This window comes from Populus alba, chromosome 2 (genome assembly GCF_005239225.2).
Source record: "Populus alba chromosome 2, ASM523922v2, whole genome shotgun sequence".
Classification (NCBI taxonomy): Eukaryota; Viridiplantae; Streptophyta; class Magnoliopsida; order Malpighiales; family Salicaceae; genus Populus; species Populus alba.
The window spans coordinates 15,318,505-15,338,036 of NC_133285.1; the positions used below are offsets into that span (position 1 = coordinate 15,318,505).

The 19,532-nt window shown below is 29.7% G+C and overlaps 1 protein-coding gene and 1 long non-coding RNA gene across 8 annotated transcripts; both read right to left on the reverse strand.

Moving 5' to 3' along the window:
- Positions 1-1,216: 1,216 nt before the first annotated feature.
- Positions 1,217-1,918, reverse strand: LOC140955297 (uncharacterized). The gene is made up of 2 exons (XR_012169216.1): positions 1,801-1,918; positions 1,217-1,390 (listed from the first exon to the last, which is right to left on the reverse strand). It is a non-coding gene; the product is annotated as an uncharacterized lncRNA (long non-coding RNA).
- A 1,503-nt stretch (positions 1,919-3,421) lies between these two features.
- On the reverse strand, positions 3,422-11,218 carry LOC118049882 (transcriptional corepressor LEUNIG_HOMOLOG). 7 transcript variants are annotated; one of them, XM_073407561.1, is made up of 19 exons: positions 11,108-11,218; positions 10,926-11,027; positions 10,716-10,785; positions 10,534-10,631; positions 10,150-10,259; positions 9,756-10,048; positions 9,580-9,652; positions 9,357-9,468; positions 8,718-8,770; positions 8,350-8,616; positions 7,679-7,741; positions 7,300-7,524; positions 5,610-5,748; positions 5,412-5,521; positions 5,107-5,256; positions 4,782-4,937; positions 4,538-4,654; positions 4,228-4,425; positions 3,422-3,769 (listed from the first exon to the last, which is right to left on the reverse strand). In XM_073407561.1, exons 3-19 carry the CDS (start codon positions 10,748-10,750, stop codon positions 3,626-3,628), a joined length of 2,343 nt encoding a protein of 780 aa, XP_073263662.1. In that variant the 5' UTR covers positions 10,751-10,785; positions 10,926-11,027; positions 11,108-11,218; the 3' UTR covers positions 3,422-3,625. The 7 variants fall into 7 exon arrangements, with proteins under 7 accessions (XP_073263662.1, XP_073263664.1, XP_034915931.1 ...); XM_073407563.1 differs by having other exon boundaries at positions 7,300-7,521; positions 7,682-7,741; positions 10,926-11,143; XM_035060040.2 differs by having other exon boundaries at positions 7,300-7,521; positions 10,926-11,143.
- Between the last annotated feature and the right edge of the window lie 8,314 nt (positions 11,219-19,532).

Consider the following 19,532-nt stretch of genomic DNA (forward strand, 5'->3'; position numbering starts at 1 on the left):
CTTTTACATTACAATACACACATGCATTAATTGTTTTTTTTTTACTTTACCCATTTTGAACTCCGTGGTTGGTCGATCCACCTGCAACTATCCCTTCATTAGCATGTAATATTAGATAAAGTTGAATTAAATATACAATTGTCTGCTATGGGTTAAATAAATAAAAAAACTGAACATAAAAAACTTAGGCACTGCTATCATTTTCCATTTATAAGTAAAATTTTAACAATTAATTTAAAAATCTAATTAATTAACTCAATAAATTTTATGCTACTTAGAGATTAATTAATAATATTTTATTAATTATTCTTTGAGATCTATTTTTTTTAAAAATAAATATATATAAATACAAAAAAATCATAAATAAAGATAAACTTGTTACTTTTAATGATTTTTGTTTATACATATTTTTATTTAAAGTTAATTATATTAAATAATTAATAAAATATCACAAATTATTTTATATATACCATAAAATTTTCCGGTTAATCTTCGCTTTGTCGTTGATAGGATCAAAAGCTTTTTTAATGTAAAAATATGAATGTGCATGAGTCCCAATATATTTTTGACATGAATTTTTTTTTAATGTAAATAAAAATATAATTTATTTATTTAATTAAATAGATTAAAAATTATATACTCAGATAAATATTAAAAAAAATTATTAATATTAATTAAAAAGTTAAGAGTTAAATATATATTAAAATATTTAATCTCATTACATGAATTATAAAAAACACTCTAATATTAAAAAACATTATAATTTTATTATATGAAAACTAAATAAAAATAATTTTATTAAAAGAATATCACAAAATTAAAAAAAAAAAAAACATGGCTTTTCATTGGTAAAACACCTTTTCACTTTAGCACTTAAAATTTGTTAGGATTTTTTTTAAAAAAATTTAAACTTATTGTTTTTAAATTCCTGGATATAGGGCTTCATAATATGTTTCAATTGCTTTTTAAGTAATTATTATGATCTCATGATCTATATCATGAATTTCACAGGTTAATTGTGTTGACTTAGATTATATTTTTTAATTTTATATTTTAATATTATGGTGATTGGAAATTGAAATTTTATAATTTTTTTCGATTTGTTTTCTATCGAGCTATTTTGGTCTTCTGACTCAGGTTTTGCAGGTTAACCCGGGTTCACTCAATATTTTTTTTTGTCATTTTTTTTCAATTTAATTCTTAAAAAATAGATTGATTAGAATTTGAGATTTATAGTTTTTTTTTGTTATCATGGTCTTATTACACGGGTCGCAAGTATGAGTAATCATTTTTGGTTCGGTTCTTAATTTCAAAAAACCGAGAAAACCTATACGTTCATATTTCTTCTCGAACTTGCCAATAAGATGCCTTTTCACAAATGTTGTTTTCCCTGCATTGTGCAAACAACCAGAAACCAAAAATCAACACCACTTATTTCAATTAAAAAAATGATCAACATCTCAAATCCAAAACTTTGCTATAAATCAAAACCCTAAATTTCTTGCAAAATAAACATGATTTTTCCTATATTTTTCAAATACCCAAATGCCAAAAATCCAAACCTGATTTTTTAAAATCAAAACCTCAAATCTTCTTATACAGATAAATCTTTTCTTCTCTGCATTTAAAAGAATACCCAGAAGCTGAAAAACAAAACCCATGTTTTTTTTATATAAGAAATATTAAAACCCAAACAACACTAAATATCAACAGGAAACACAAAACCTAGATAAAAAAATTTCAAAAATATTAAAAATCATAAAAACTCACGATAGATTTAACCAAAACAAATGCACATACCTATGCCGCCATCACCATCAACAACAATGTGCTATAAAACTAATTCAACATAACTTTCTTCTTGAATTTATAGTTTGTTGTAGACTTAGCATCTTGTCTGCAACCATAAAAAAAAAAAGCCAGAAGAAACTTAGCAAAGTTATTAATCATTATGGTCTTGTTGTAGAAGGAGCCGAAAAAAATGACAATAAAAAAATGACACTAAGGTTACTGCGAAGTGGGCAAATTATTTTTTCTATTTATAGTACTTTTTTTTTTTAACTGGTTCAATTCGGTTTGGGTTACCCAGTTTCTACCTTACAAAATTAAAACCGAACCGAACTAAATTTTTTTCTAAATATTCTAATTGGTTTTGTTGGTTTTTTTCTCAGTTTGATTTTTTTGATTAATTGTTTTTTGATTTTCTCAATTTAATTGGTTTATAGATTTTTTAATTCTAGTTGACTCAGTTTTATTTGTCTTTTTTAGTTGATTTTTTTGTAGTTTTATCCTTCAATGTTATATTGATTGGAAATTAAACTTTATAATTTGTTTCGGTTTGCATTTAATGAGGTTTTTATAGTTTTATGACTCGGGTCACGAGTTTGATCGATTGACATAGGTGGTTTTTTGTTTTTTTTTTTTTGTTTAATTTCACCATTTAATAATATGTTAATTGAGAATTGAGTTTTGTAATTTATTTTGATTTGCTTTTTATGAGGTTATCATTGTCCATGATCCATTTTTAACAGGTTAATCCAAGTTGTCTCAACTAATTTTTTTAATTGAATTTTATTTTTAATTTCATCATTTAATATTAAGTTAATTGAAAATTAAATTTAATAATTTTTTTATTTGTTTTCTATAAAAATATCAAAGTCTAGTACCCTACCCTGATAACAGATTTAATAAATTAACCCAAGTGAATTTAATAAATTGTCATTCCCATATAACTTATTTTATTTCTGGCTAAAAGATACGTGGACAATACTAAAATTAATCTTACCCGCGACGTAAGAACGTGAAATAATCTAGTGTTATAATCTATGTTTATGTTTGTCAACCTATTAACATGTCAGACAATTTCTGGAAACTACCACTCTCATCTCCCACGATAACTGTACTATCTATCGTTCCTGTTATGGATGGTCTTCCGTAGTGTTTGTTTTTATAATCTAACATGCTTTTTTTAAATATTTTTTAGATAAAAAATATTAAATAAATATTTTTAAAATATTTTAGTTATTTTAATGTTATTTTTTTTAATATATTTTAAAAACACTATATACCATAACATACGACAAACACGACAATGCAGAACCATGAAATTTAAAATAAAATAATAATAATAAATAAATACTTTACGTATATTATTTTGCTTCTAGCAACTTGCATCTGGCCGAGAAAACCTAGAAATGTTCTCTTACTAGTATAATAACGAACCGCTATCTTAAGATAAAATAATAATAATAAATAAAGACTTTTACGTATATTATTTTGCTTCTAACAACTTGCCTTTTTTTTATTCCAGGCTGACAACTCGAGAACCTTCATTTATAATCAAGCGCTACCTATTTATGTATTCATTAAGCTATGAATAAAACATTTCTCGGGAATTTTTTTCCTAGAACTATTTCTTAGGTTTACTAGCGTAATTACTTGCTTCGTGCTCTATTACTTTTAACGATGAAAAAAACAATCCTATAAGCAACACATATATGCCGTGTAGCAGTTGAAAAGAAAAAAATTATACAAGTGATCTAACCACCATGTGACTGCTAGCTTTAAGATCTACATGCAAGTGAGAGCAGGCACCGACTGATCACCATACGGCCACATTCTGGATTTATTTCCATAACTTGACAGTGCTGTCATGGCTTGCAGAAGCAACCATCCCAGTGACAGGTGACTGCGCCAGGGCTGCGATTATGTTCTCATGCGCCGGGATTGTCATGCTCTTATTATCAGCCATGTTCCATAGCTCCAATGACTGCAGCCACATTTGAAAAAACAATTTCGGTATGTCAAGAAATCCGGCAAAGATAGGAGCAAGAAGAGCTGAATTCATTGCTATGCTTGGAATGTGAATGATATTGTAGCAAAGATATTGATGCAGGAAAAAATAGGGTTTGATCTCATGTACAAGGAAAACCCTAGCTATAAAGAAATTCAGCACTGGACTGGTTTCAGATATAATGTTAGGAGGAAGGACTACAGGCTCATTCCTGAAACATTTAGAAAAGGCCTGAAATTAGCCTCGCTGGTGTGAAGCGGGAATATCAACAAGAATCGTCACCATCTATTTGTGTACTAACATCACTACTACCATGAACCAATGTCTTAACCATGGAATGACAGGTGATATCTACAATAAAACCAACATCCGGTCAGCAGAAAGGTTCATCCATTATTGTCTGTAGTATGATTCTATAAAGGAATGCGACTTACTGAGATTCCTCCAATAACCAAGAGAGTGGAGTAACTTGGATGGAAAACACAAGAATGAAACTGGTTCCCATTGGAGCTGAGCTCTTGAATGCACTCCCCTGAGGCCATCGACCAAATCTTCACCAAGTTCTGACTGACCGAAGCCAAAATATCTCCAGCTGAATCCCAGCATATGTAGTTTACCATTTCAGAATGCCCCTGGAAATAAGAGGAGTGGATAATTATGTACTTGAATAATGAAATTATTTTTGAAAAATAATGCGCAGACATTTAAATTACCAACTACAGCATATTTCTTTATGAGCGATACCTGGAATGAGTGAATCTGCCTATCAGCTTCGACATCAAAGATGGTCACCACTTTATCTGACGCTGCAGCTAGTAGATGTCCAACTCTAGGTTGAAATCTCACTTGTGCATTGCCTCCCTAAGTGGAAGTTTTTATTTTTATTTTTCAATCATTAGTAGGAAGGTTATACTGAAAGAGAATCAAGTGCAGCTTAACAATGAAAGAAAGAAATACTTAGCAAAGAACATTAAAAAATATAGTGAACCTTAGAGACACGAACACTTGTGAATGGATTGATGTTCCAGTAATGAATCTCGTTGTCATAGTCACTAAAACAGAAAAGATCAGTTTTCTTGGGGTGGAAGTCTAGAGACATGATAGGTGAACTATGCCCTGTATACTCATGCAAACAATAGCTCGGCTGCAACGAAAACTCAAATGAATAAACCATTTTCAACAATAAGATAAATTTTAAGATTGCTTAATCAACAAGACATGGAAACCACAGAAATAAAAAGATTATTGCTGCACCCCGCACCTTACAGACTTTGATGCACATCCCAATCACAAGAAGAGGAAAAGATACTCACATTGTTTGCATCCCATAATCGCACAGATTTATCAAATGAAGATGTAGCCAACTGAGACGAATTTGGCCTAAAACGAACATCTGTGATGACTAATTTATGCTCTTCAGTGGTGTTCTCTGTTTGCAGGTTATCCATGTTCCACAGGACAACCTGATACACGCAACACAAAGTAAGCATATATCAGTATTCATTATTTTGGGTAATATAAAGAAAAGATGTCCATATTTATGCTAATGGGACAGAACATCATCCAGTAATTAGCTTCTCAAATATGGATTTATTATTAACGGTAACATGCACCATACCTTCTTGTCATGTCCAGCACTGGCCAGCAACTTTCCATCTGAAGAAAAATGACAGCAAGTGACCTTGCTATTTCTTGTCCGTATGCAGCCAACCTCACCAAAAGTAAAACCTGAAATGAAGAAAGTGGCCAACAATGAAATAAGAAACCAGTCATTCTCAACTCAGGAAAGATGTAAAGATGTCCATAAGCAGCCGACCTTTAGAAGAATTCTTTTGGTTCTCACTGAGACTTTGCTTTGCTATTCCATACAAGTCCCTTCCATCTCCATCGTGTGCAAGAAACTGTTCAATGCTATCATCTAGAGCAGCAATTTCTCCAAAACGATCCATGTCTTCCTGCACCAAGAAATGACTTCCTCACATTTTAGTTTATACAACTCCTGAGATTCATGGTGGTGTACATTACTGAAGGGTACTGTTTCTTAACAACTACATTGACTGGAAAGTAAATCTAACAGTGCCATTTTGATCCAGAATTTATTTTCAGGGGAGTCAAATTCAATACAGTGATTTCATGTAAAGGAAAATAATGTCATAAAAATTGATAAGTATTTCACATTAATGAAAATAACATAAAGAAATTCACTTCTTTCACATAGATTACTATTTAATTATTCCTTGTGAAATCTTATACTTTTATAAATATATTCTGAACTAAATATCAAAATTACTTATAATATCAGATAATTCCTTATTGCTATTAATTTTAACTAAATAAAATTGGGTTTAGATAAACTTTCTCTCTCTCTCTCACACACACACTTGAGAGTTGAGAGTGGACATGCTTTTACAATGAAAACATGTGAATGGTATTTGTCCTCCTATTTACTAAGAAAACATAAAAGAAAGAAATAACGAGGAAAAAAAAATTGAAGACATCATTTACTGGGAAAAAAAGCAGCTATCTCTCAAGTAATGATTAAAGCTAATTTTTTATGTTTCAGTTAATAATTCCATAATTTACAAATTTAACTTACTATGGTAGTAGTCATATTAAAATATATTTTTGCTTACCATTATGGTGATCTCCTTTTTTCTTTTTTATCACGAGACAATACACCTAATTAATGGTTAATTATGGCTCCCATCGAATGTACTAAGGCTAGTTTCATAAATTGGTTAACCCCACTCGCATTTCAAGGAATGTACTAAGGCCAGTTTCATAAATTGGTTAGCCCCACTCGCATTTCAAGGAGTTTGTGGACAACAAATTCAGAGTAGAGTACAGCAAGGACAAGGCACGTTAATTGGGATAGACTTCCAAATTTAGACTTTTACTTCCATTACTTTGTTAGGGGATTGACAGAGACAGTGTGGGCTGGGCGGAGCTAGGGTTCTTGGTTAAGGGGCGCAAAAATAAAACACTATTTCAATAGGCATTTTTACACAAAATAGTGTTACTCTAATATGTATTACTGAATTTAAACAAAGTCATCATTTCAAAACTGAATTGAAAAACACAAAATATTCCATTTAAATGATTGTTTCATAAATAACTATTCTAAACAAAGCTATTCCTTAGGACATATGACAAGGAGGGATCAATGACAAGAAAAAAGGGGAAAGTCCTGGACTATTAAGGGCCGTTATGAATTTTCTTGAAAAAAAACTTCGGGGGGCGATCTTCTCTTGTAATCCTTTCTTTTCACTCAAAAAAAAAAAAAACCTTCTCTTATGTGTAAGCCTGCCCTTAATTTTGGTAGGTGCCCACATTGCCACCATTGTAAACCTACCAGTAAATAATGTTGATACACTACACGGCTATGAGGCATCTCATTCATTGTTAAAATAGTAGAAACTTTGAGCTCATAATGAAGATACCAATGCCAAATAAGCGTCTGCTGCATATTTCCCTAATTATTAGCTGTGAAATGTAAAAATATATACCAGTATATTGGAAGATGATGCAAGACTTCCTGTCCCCTCTGGACCATACATCATCAAGCTTTTTGGCACACTTTTAGCATGCTGAAAACTACTGGTTGTTGGCATTCCATCACCAGGGGTATGAGTTGATGGAGGAGAGTTGGGTGATGGACCCACTGTATTTCCTGTACAGGTGCTGTTAGCAGGTCCAGAAGAGGAGTGTTGCTTCCTTTTCCTGTTAGTCTGCAGCCAGCAATTAGACTATAAATACGATAATACAAACTTCAATGGTTAGAAAAGCCATATAATTGAAGGAGTTATTGTACAGTTATAAATAGCACTTATAGTTATAAATTTGATGATACAGGGAGCTTTGTAACTAATTCTGAACAACTACAACCTGCTGCTGCTGCAATTGCTCCTGCTGTTGAGACGAAGGGTGCTGCATCTGGGTCATCTTAATCTGTCAGAACACCAGCAAATACACAATAGTAAGGTATTTAGAAATGACAGAAGATTAACGAGTCTTGAATCACTGTTGTTAGGACAAGAGACAATAGGAAGGTATTTAGAACTGACAGGAGATTAATGAGTCTTGAATCACTGTTGTCAGGAAAAAGGGTTGTGAGGGTCGATGCTAAACTACATTTATATAAAATATTTTAGGATACATTTAAATGGAGCGGAAATTCAAAAGGAAATCTTTTTAAAGCTCAGACTCACTATGCTGGCATGATTATACAAAAAATATCCATAGCAACGCATTTTTTGCATACAGTTCCACAGTCAAACAGTGGTGATGTTACTTTCATGAACTTCTATTAGGAAAGAGTCCAGATATTGTGTAAACTCCTTTCCAATGCATTCAAAGAGAGAGAGAGAAGTCAGAGAGAGACCTCTCCTTTTGAGACCTTAGAATATCAAAACCACGTTTTCATAAGTTTCAAAAGCATCATCTTCTGAAATAAAGCAGGATAAACATTCAATGGCTGAGTTTTATTTGATATATTTAACATCAGGAGAAGGATTATTTTCGTTGGACAGTCTCCTCATCTTAGAAGACATTCAAACCTTTGGTGAACTTGATTGAACTGGAGAACATATAGACCCGTCATTTCTCGTGGACTGGCCATCTTTTGCATTCAAGCTACTCCTAGGCAACTGACTTAGCCTTCGTGGATCCAAGTCTCCATAGTTAGCTGAATTTCCAAGGTTGCTTTGTGCTTGAGCCTGTGCCAAGACCTGCTGTTGTTGTGAAGCCAAAAGAAACTGATTTTGAGTCTGCAGATTAGGCTTCTGCATTTGTCCACCCAAACTTGGCCGTAAATGCTCGATTCCCTGTAGGATTTGGTGTGCTATAAGTTCCAGGACCCAGAAATACATACACAAATAAAAGAATGAATTGAATATCCAGCACAGGAAAATAAAAGCAAACTTACAGTTAGTGGCCAGCCCTTCAATGGAGGAAGACCAGTGACACCTTGATTTAGTCCTGAGTAAAGGAAGTAAAGGTAATCCATTTTAAGTACTGCAATAGCAATCTTTCCAGTTTGCTCAATAGTTATTTCATCTAAAGTTTTGAATGACCTTTATTAGAGCACATAACTTATTCAACATGTATTTCAGGACATCTTTTCTTTCTTTCTTTCTTTCCTTTTTTTTTTTTGGGGGTGGGGTGCTATGATAGCACAGTAGGTGTGGTCCACTCCCATCTATTTGTCAAACTGTTAAGCATTATTCAATCTAGGCCCACAAGGGGACACACAATAATAGTTTTACCAAGCTTGCACACCTGAAGGAAGGTATGATATTTCATGTGTTAAAACAAATAAATTAAACATTTAAGCTTCTACATCCAATGTTTCTAGAGATCCTGAGACATTTCAAATTAGGCATGTTGTGAAGCATCTTCAATTTCTAGCCATATAGGTCTTAAGTTCACTCCACCATGCCCCAGAAGCTTACAACATGATGAGATGAAAGATAATTGGCAAAAGAAAAAAACATGAACGCAAATGTGAATGTACTTGCAATAAGAAGGACAAAAGTTTTATATGAAAATCTCTTCTTGAAATTACCTGCTCCACCTAGACCAGACTTTGATTGCAAAAATGCCTGTCCATAGATTGACGAGGGATCCATAGGCAAACTTTTCTGAGTTGGGCCCAAATTAATCTCACTTTTGATGTCCTGAAAATTCAACATGTTAACAGGTAATGCATGGTAGAATGGAAATACTTGAAAGGAACAAGAAATTTGAGTAGCAAAAACATAAGTGAAGGGTCTAGTCCAAGTAATTACAGTTATCAGTGGAGTTCGAGCCTGGATTTGCTGCAAAGCCGACATGTTCCCAGAATTACCCTGTGCTAGCTGGCTGAATCAGCAAGGACAAAAGAAATCCATTACCCACCTGAACCTTGTCGAGTGATTGTAAAATTAGAGATGAAATTCGCATTTAAAAATAGAAGGACATTTACCCTTGTTGAACAGTTGGTGATTTAAGCAGGGACAGCCTATTGGCATCGATTAGAGCTGGTGATGTCTCAGAGTCCATAGAGTGAGGGTGTTTCATCCGTTCTTCATACATTTTCATAGCCAATACACTGGCTGATGGCTGCCCCATCATCCCTTCAGGGTTCATAGCATTTAGAGAACTAGAAAGAGCTGGATGACTAGGATCCCTTCGCTGCATCTGAGCATTGCGATGCTGCATGAGTTGCAATTGCTGCATTTGCATCTGTTGTTGCTCCCTTGTCTTACTTTGTTGTGCCTGTTTTTGATGGAAAGTTATATTCAGGTTAGTTGTTACATCTTCCCCACCCTTCAAAAAAAACCATTCAAATTACTATAACTTGAACAACATGAAGGCACCTCTATATATGCCGCAGCAGCGTCAGAATGTTTTTCATTGGTCCTTGCTATAAAAATATCCCAGAAGACAGACCACCATTCAAACAGAAATCCTCCAGGTGCATCAATTGCTACAAAAAAAAAAAACACTCAAATACCTTGTACAACCTCTGCTTAAGCATACCGCTCAGTCTGCTTCGACTTACAAGAAGTTCAAACAACCGGCAGAGCAAGATAAATTACGCAAATACAACAGCCATAGCACATACCGCGCAGTGCAATTTTTGCATTTTAAAAACAAAATAAGAATCAGTCAACAACAAAACAGCATATTGTTCTTTGAGGGTATATAAAGTATCAAAAATTTGTTAAAATTACTGCAATTAATTAGCTAAACAACATTACCTACTGGATCAGTGGCAACCTTCCCTTCCGCCATAAAAGCTTTCGCAGAATTATGCAATTTTCTCTTCAGCAAATAATCATGAATATATACATCAAGCCTATACCAACAAAATAACAGATATCAGCAAAAAAAACACAAAAAAAATATACTAGAAAACAAATACTTACAAACCATCACATACATCTTATCTGCTTCCCAATTACTCTGCTGCGCCATGTCTCTTCAATAAAACAACCGATCACTACTCCTTTCTGCAAGAATAGAATCGTTGCTTAAAATTCAATGCATAAGCTTGACACGTAATCTTTGCCTTAATTTCCTAAAACAGAAAAATTAGATTAACCTAAAGACTACGCAAACACAAAACCTAGCAAGACACATAGAGAAGAACCTGGAGATTCTGCACCGAATTTTGCTAGCAACCAAACAGACCTAATCCACACTTCCTTGAGCTCAAAATTTGAACAGCTACAAGAACCATCTCACAAGATCTCTGCAAGAAAATCCTTAAATTCAAAGCAAAATTAACCAAAAACATAAAAACCTCTATCACTAGAGAGAAAAAATCGGTGCCTGGATTTTCTTTTTTGAGTGCAACTGAAGTAGACCGGCTTGCTCTGGTGAAATTCTCTGCTTTATAAAGTTAGAGGGTAGTTAGCTGGAATTTGTCCTTATATTATTTGGTGAGTATCTAGTATATCCCTATATTGTTAATTGTATATATTATGTCCTTATTTAATCAATTTTTTATATCTAAATTGACAAAATTATAATTTTATTCCAAAACTTCCCTTGAAATATTATATTTTAAAAAATAAATATTTTAAAATTACTCGTCCAACTAACCTGAGGCTGTCCTTATTTATATAGTTTAGTGAGTGTTTATAATATATATACATACATACATACGTACATATATATTTATATATGAATTGTATCTATTGTGTCCTTATTTAGTAAATTTTTTATTGATAAAATTATATTTTTTTATTCTGAAATTACCCTTAAAGTATAAGTATAAAAATTTTAAAAAAATAAAAAATTTTAAAATTAATTAGTCAATTAACTTGAATTTGTCCTGATATAATTTATTGAGTATATAACATTTACTTGTATTTTTAATTATATCTATTATACCCTTATTAAAAAAAAAATTTCAAAATTGCCCTTAAGATATTATATAAAAAATTCTTTAAATATTTTTTAAAATAAAAAGTTTCAAAACTAATTAGCCAATTAACTTGAATTTGTCCTTGTATAGTTTAGTGAATGTCTCGTGTTTATTATTTAGAATTTTTTTTATCTAATAGAGAAAATTATACTTTTATTTTAAGATTTCCCTTAAATATTATATAAAAAAATTCTCAAAATATTTTAGAAATAAAAATTTCAAAATTACTCTGCCATTGAGTTTTAAAAATATAAAAAAATCATTATTTTTGTGAAAAAATAAAATTATATTCTTGTATGTCTCAAGAAAATATTAAAAATAAAAAATGCAATTCTATTAGTATGGATAGAAAAAGCTTGAGAAAAGTATATTGGAAAATTAGATATTGTTTAAAAGTATAATAGGTATAGTTAAAAATACAGGGACTTATACTGAATATAGAAGAAGTACAGGACTGAACCGGGCAAACAGAGAGAAAGAAGCTTGTTATTAAAATATAAGAAGATTCCAGCCAGCTTACTTGGTCCCATGCGATATTTTTATTTTTATAGGTTTGGAGTTAGCCTCGGGTTGGGGAACAGTTCGGTAATTGATGGGCTTCCAGGTTTGGAACTCAATTACGGCGCCGTTGACTGGATACGTGTCGACCAGGTTGTCGTGTGAACGGTGAAGAAAAACAGCCCAGGCACACGCGCAATTTGTGGGCTGGCAGTTAAGTGATGTGACTAGCGTTATTTTGTAGATTGGATCACAATTATTTTTTAAAATATATTTTTATTTATAAATATATTAAAATAATAGTTTTTTAAAATTATTTTTTATATTAATAAATTAAAATAATAAAAAAATATGATTTAAAAATATATATAAAAAATTAATTTTTTCATATATTTTTTTTAAATATAAAAATAAACAGGTTTTAAAACTGATAAAAAAAATATGTGTTTATATATGTAATATATTTTTTTAAATTTTTGATGTAGTTTGAAAACTAGGCTAAACTTGTTTTATAAAAATTTTAATTTAAAAAATTAATTTGTTTTTAGAATATATTAATATGGTAATATTAAAAATAAATTTTAAAAAATAAAAATAATAATTGAAGATTTCCCATTACTACCTTTCTAGTAATGCTTCTGTGCTCTGCCGCTACATGGGCACTCGCGTAGAGCGCAAGTTATGTCAGGTGGGGTCCTTGCATTGATTTAGATCATACGGATATCGTTAAAGAAAAAGCTGTGTATATCGTGCATGCATAAAATCATGGTTCTGATGAAAACAGAAAAACGATGATGATAGCGCCATTGTTTCTATTCAAAAAGCATGTATACTCCAAAAATGTATCCGTATCTGTATTGGACAAGTATCTTATACGAATGTGTTGGGTATGGTATCGAAGGGGATATGATAAAAAAAGAAATTAATTGAAGATTTCCCAGGTGAATTGCTCGTGATTTATAAGTTTATTTTTTACATGAACTACCCTCCCTTCGATTTTTTAGCTAGAAAACAAGGCATAATTGAAACAATTATATATCTGAGTTATTGAACACGGTTTTTAAAGTATAAAAACATGCTAGGGGTATAACTTAATTGATTATATTTTAAATTTATTTCTTAAAAATTACAAGATCGAGTCCCAAATTCTTAAAGTCAGAGCCACAAGAGGTTTACATAATCACTAACTTTAAGGCTCATAAGATTAGTCGAGGGACGCATAAGCTGATCCGAATATTGACGTTAATCTAAAAAAAAACATGTGAACTACTCATCCTATTTGGAATAAGAAGCATTTTTTACATCATGTAACTTTTTTGTTCAAGGTTGTTTATTTTTGTGTTTTAAAAGTGTTTTTGAAAAATGCTATGTTTTTTTTTCAAATTAATATATTTTGTGGTATTTTTTAATTATTTTGATGTGCTGATATCAAAAATAATTTTTAAAAAATATTATTTTAATGCATTTCTGAGCAAAAAGTACTTTGAAAAGCAACTGTTAATATATTTTTAAACAACCCATTAATAAAAAAAATAAACAAAATGACATATTGGAGAAATATCTTTTATTAAGGAATTAATTTATACAATTAGATATATAAAGATAGATTAAAAAATCACTCACTGTACAAGGACAAACTAAGCTATTTTCTCTTTCATTGTGTTTTTTTCTAAAATAACCCAAATATTTTTTATATTGTAATGAGAATTAATGCAATCTTATGATACATGATGTCATCATATTTCATGAAAAAAAATATTTAAAATAAGAAACTTAAGCAACAAAATTTATTTGATTTTTATTCATAGTTTTTAGACTCGGCCCGATTTAAGGCTCGGATTCCAGATTTTAACCGGGTCAATTCTTTTTTTTAAAAAAATCAAAACGATGTCGTTTTAGTAATAAAAAAATAAAAAATCAACGGGTTGCAACTGGGTCAACCAAGTCACACCGGATTTTTTATTTTTATTTTTTTTTTTTCAATCCTGGATCAGTCGGGTCTCGGGCCGGGATTCAAAACTATGCTTTTATTACAAGAAGTGGCATTATTATTTCTTTATTAAAAACTATTTATTATCTTCGTGTTAGGCAAGTCAATTATGAAGATCATCCTAAGACACCTCACAGTCATAAAGATTATGCTAAAGATATCTCACAACAACAACCTTGAAAATCATGTCAACATCTCATAATCTTGAAGACCATGCTAGGACTATATAGCATCTTTGAAAATCATAAAGCATTTGTATATTTAAATTTACGTTATAATTTTAAATTCAAACTCCCCACGCACGCACACGGATCAATACAACATTGTTGACTACTAGCTTGTTCATTTTCCTGTACAAACCAAATTAAAAGAAAGACGAGTAGCGCTTATTAGATTTAAAAAAGGATAAAAATGGAAGCATGATTATCTTTCCATACTCGTATAATTATTTTAAAGATAATTTAATTTTTATCGACATCCAACTTTATTAATAACTGTAAGGTAAACATAAATAACACGTCTCTCTTTTTTATTTATTATATATATTCTCAAATACAATTCACTGTATTGATTCTTTAATGTTAATTTATTTTATACTAGCTTGTTCTGTTTTTTTTTTTTTCAAAAAGAAGTTCAATTTCGTTTGCACTTACCAAATACCCTATTGAAAAATGGAAAACATCCATGTGATTTTTTTATTTTTTTTACTTTACAAGGAGATTTAAACAATTAAAACTTGTTTTTATTCATTTTTTTTATTATTATTAAATTCAACTGATGACACTAGAGCTCCCTATAGTATTGATTTTTGATAAAAACATCCATGTGGTTTTTATTTGGGCAATTGAAAAGTAAACACGAACATAAGTGACGAGACAAAAACTAAAGCTAATGGCTGGACAAGAGCACTATTGAAAAAGTGAGTTTAATGACACTATAATTTCTTATATTATTGATAGTTATGATACTGGTTATTAAATTTGGTTCGGCCCGACAGGTCGACCCGAAACCTGGTAGAGCTCCAATGTTTTTTTTTTTTTTAATGTGAAATTTAAAAGTCATTAGTATATATACTATATGTTTCCAAGCAAAAAGTTATATTTTTTTAATATGAGATAAAAAAAAACTTTTTAGTTTAAATACTTTAACTTAAAGCGATAACATAATATCTTTTCAATGTGGGATTTGAAGCCTTTTTGTATATATATTATATATTCTCATGAAAAAAGTTATGTTTTTTTAATGTGGAAATTTGAAATCTAGTAGTATATATACTCTATGTTCATAAGAAAAAAAATTATATTTTTTCAATGTGGGATTCAAAACCTATTGGTATATATACTTTATGTTTCCAAGAAAAAAATTATGTTTTTTAAATATGGGATAAAAAAACTTTTTTGTTTAAATACCTCAACTTAAAAAGATAACATAATATTTTTTTTCAATGCGGGATTTGAAGCCCTTTCGTATATATAATAGAGCGTGTTTGGGAGTGTGGTTGTGATTGCTTTTCAAAGTGCTTTTCATTCAGAAAAGTATGCCAATAATGTTATTTTATTTTTTAAAAATCATTTTTGAGATCAGCATATCAAAATGATTTGAAAACATAAAAAATATATTAATTCTGAGCAAAAAAAAAATTCAAATTTTATGAAAAGCGCTTTTCAAACGCAATCCCAAACGGGTCCATACTCTATGTTTCCATGAAAAAGTTATGCTTTTTCAATGTAAAATTTGAAACTCATTAGTATATATACTCTATATTCACAAGAAAAAAGTATTGTTTTTTCAATGTAAGATAAAAAAACTTTTTGGTTTAAATACTTTAAATTAAAGGGATAACATAATATCTTTTCAACGTGGGATTTGAAGCCCTTTTGTATATATACTTTATATTCCCATGAAAAATAGTTATGTTTTTTCAATGTGAAATTTGAAATTCATTAGTATATATACTCTATGTACACAAGAAAAAAGTATTGTTTTTTCAATGTAGGATAAAAAACTTTTTGATTTAAATACTTCAAATTAAAGGGATAACATAATATCTTTTTAATGTTGGATTTGAAGCCTTTTTGTATATATAATTTATGTTCCCATTAAAAAAGTTATGTTTTTTCAATGTGGGATTTGAATCCCATTAGTATATATACTCTATGTTCCTAAGAAAAAAAATTATATTTTTTCAATGTAGGATTTGAAACCCATTAGTATATATACACTATATGTTCCCATTAAAAAAGTTATGTTTTTTCAATGTGGGATAAAAAAAAATTTGGTTTAAATACTTCAACTTAAAAGGATAACATAATATCTTTTCAATGTGAGATTTGAAACCCTTTCATATATATATATATATATATATATATATATATATATTCTATGTTCATAAGAAAAAAGTTATGCTTTTTTAATGTGGGATTTGAAATCCATTAGCATATATACTCCATGTTCCCAAGAAAAAAGTTATGTTTTCAATGTGGGATAAAAAACTTTTTTAATTTAAATAATTCAACTTAAAAGCTTCACATAATATCTTTTCAATATGGGATAATTTTTTTTAAAATATTCTTTTAAACTTCATTATTTACAATATGTATACTTACTTGGATTTTTTTCTTAATTTTTTCATATGAAATATTAAAGCTTTAATTTTTTTTAAAAATTTTCTAGGTTGATTCGGGTTAAGCCGAGTTGATCTAGGTTGACCTATGAAACCCGGGACCTTGCCCCTTGGCTGGGTCAACCTTTGGGTCAAGTTTAATAACTATGGTTATGATCACTAGATAAAGAAGTTAAAGACAAATAACAGTAGGCATAGAGCAAATATCTTTAGTTGGAACAACATTGTAGTGTTAACTAGTATGAAAACTAAGAAAACACTTGACTGCAAACAAACACATATTAATAGGTTATATGTATTAGTATTTAAATATTAAATTAAAAAAAGCTAAAAAATATAGGGGTTTCATTATAGCTCTATACATAAATTATTGTGGATTACTACAATAAAATTATCCTTTTACCCTTGAGCGGAGAAAATCTAAGCCTTTTAGCTGGGGTTTTTTTGTCTTTTTCTCTGTCTTAGTGGTCAATAAAAGATTATTTTGAGGTGTATGTGTATTTTTAATTTTTTTAACACAATACAAATACTCTTTCACACCTTAGTCAATAAAATTTAAAACCATTGACCAAGAACTTTATTGACTTTTTACAAGTTTTGTAACAGTGAAAATACTTCTTCGCCCCCAAGATAAAAAATATCTTAAGTTGCTGGACAAGGGTGTTTCGAGTTTTTTTCACTTTCCATTTATAGTAAAAGAACATTTTTAACCTTAGAAAAAAAAAACTCTTTGCCTTTTGGGGTATTTTGGTATTTTCACACAAGTATTTTGTGTAATTAAAAGAGTCATGGAGTCGTTTTGATATTTTTCACATTTTGTTTTTAATTTTCTAATCGAAAAGTTGTTGGTGCGTGTTCCACTTTTCATGTTGGCGAGTGGGTGACGTCTACGCCATTCAGGGGCGCGTGTGACACCATCAAGTGGTCAAATTTGGTCATCCGTCATCTCTTTAAAAGCGCAGGAACCACATGGTGTAGCGTGTGTATGCTTGCAACAGTTGGATTACTACGAGTGGTCGATTGTTTTTGTTTTTCTTTCTTTTCTCTCTCCTAACAGCTACAGTACATAATTGTCTTATTTGTTATTTTTCAATATCAATTCTTGTTCTTTGAATTTTTTTTATTTTATCCTTGTTCTTTTTTATAAAAATTTTGTTTTTTTTTAATCAATTTTGTCCATCAATTACAATTTCTCATATGTTTTGCTTTTCATTTCAATCCTCATTCTTTTAATTTCTTATGTTGTTTTCATTTCTTTTATAGTTTCAATCCTTATAAATTCATTCATATTTTTTATTAGTGTTTTAGAATCCATCCTCTCAGTTTTGATTTTTTATTTTGGTCATTTTTCTCGTTTGTTAGAGTTTTCTTTATTTACAATTTAGTCATTCAATTCTAATTTGTGTATATGATTTTTTTTTTTGATCCAGTCCTTCTACTTTTGATTTCTTATTTTTCCCTTAGCTCTTTTGTAAGAGTTATTACAGTTTTTAATTTTACCCTTCAAATCAAATATATGATTTTTTTTGTCAATAGTAATAATATTTATTTTAGTTTGGTCCTTTTTCGTTTGATTTATTATTTGTTTCATTTGCTCTTTTGTTAAAGTTTTTATGATCTAAGATTTTATCCTTTAAAATAAGTTTATGATTTTTGTTATTTCAATAATAATAATAATAATAATTGTAATTGTAGTGGATGTAATAACAATAAAAATAACAATATTATTAATAATACTATTAATAGTGATTATAATGTTAATGATAGTGATAATAATAATAGTTTATTATGATATTGATAATGGTGGTGGTGGCGATGATTGTGATAATAATATTTATAATAGTAATAACAGTGGTGGTGGTGGTAGAAGCAACAACAACAACAACAACAGTAATAATAATAATAATAATAATAATAGTGATGGTGGTGGTGATAATAATAGTGGAAGTAGTAATAGTGATAATGGTAGCAGAAGTAATAGTAGTTGTAGTAGTAGTTTGTTGTTGTAATGAAAATAATAGTAGTTATTATAATGATTGCAGTGGTTATGAATATTATGATATTAATAATTATAGTAATGGTAATAATAATAATAATACTAATAGTGACTGTGATTGTGATAACAATAGTAATAATAATAATTATGGTTATAATAGTAATAATAATAATGATGATAATGATGATAGTAATAAGAATAAAAATAATGGCAATATTAGTTATAGTAGTGGTGATAATAATTATAACAGTATTATAAATAACAACAACAACAACAACGATAATAATAATAATAACAGTGATCACAATAATAATATTAACAATAATTATGATATTACTTATTTATAATAATGATAACGATGATAGTTGTAATGATTATGATAATATTAGTAATGATAATAATAATGATAATTCATCATTTGATATTAGATTTATTGGGAATTGAGTTTCACTACTTTTCCATGTATGGTATTTTTGATATAATAACTCGGATTACTAGTTTGAAAAGTTTACATGGCTAAACATTATCTTTTATTTTTTGCCTTATTTTTTTTTTCAATTTTATCGTTCAACATTAATTTTTGAAAATAAAAAAAGATCATCCAGGTTTCCTTTAAACCCATTAAATAAACCAATTCACATCGAGTTAGCAATTAAAGATTTATCATCTTGCTTGAGCTTCTTATAGCATTGCAAAAAAATCTTCGCGCTTTTAATAACT

Excerpts from the sequence above, each read along its gene's own strand:
- LOC118049882 (XM_073407561.1), bottom strand. The coding sequence starts at position 10,750 with ATGGCGCAGCAGAGTAATTGGGAAGCAGATAAGAT. Across the intron at positions 9,653-9,755 it reads TCACCAACTGTTCAACAAGG|CCAGCTAGCACAGGGTAATT; the intron begins GTAAATGTCCTT and ends TTGCTGATTCAG. Across the intron at positions 9,469-9,579 it reads CTCGAACTCCACTGATAACT|GACATCAAAAGTGAGATTAA; the intron begins GTAATTACTTGG and ends TTGAATTTTCAG.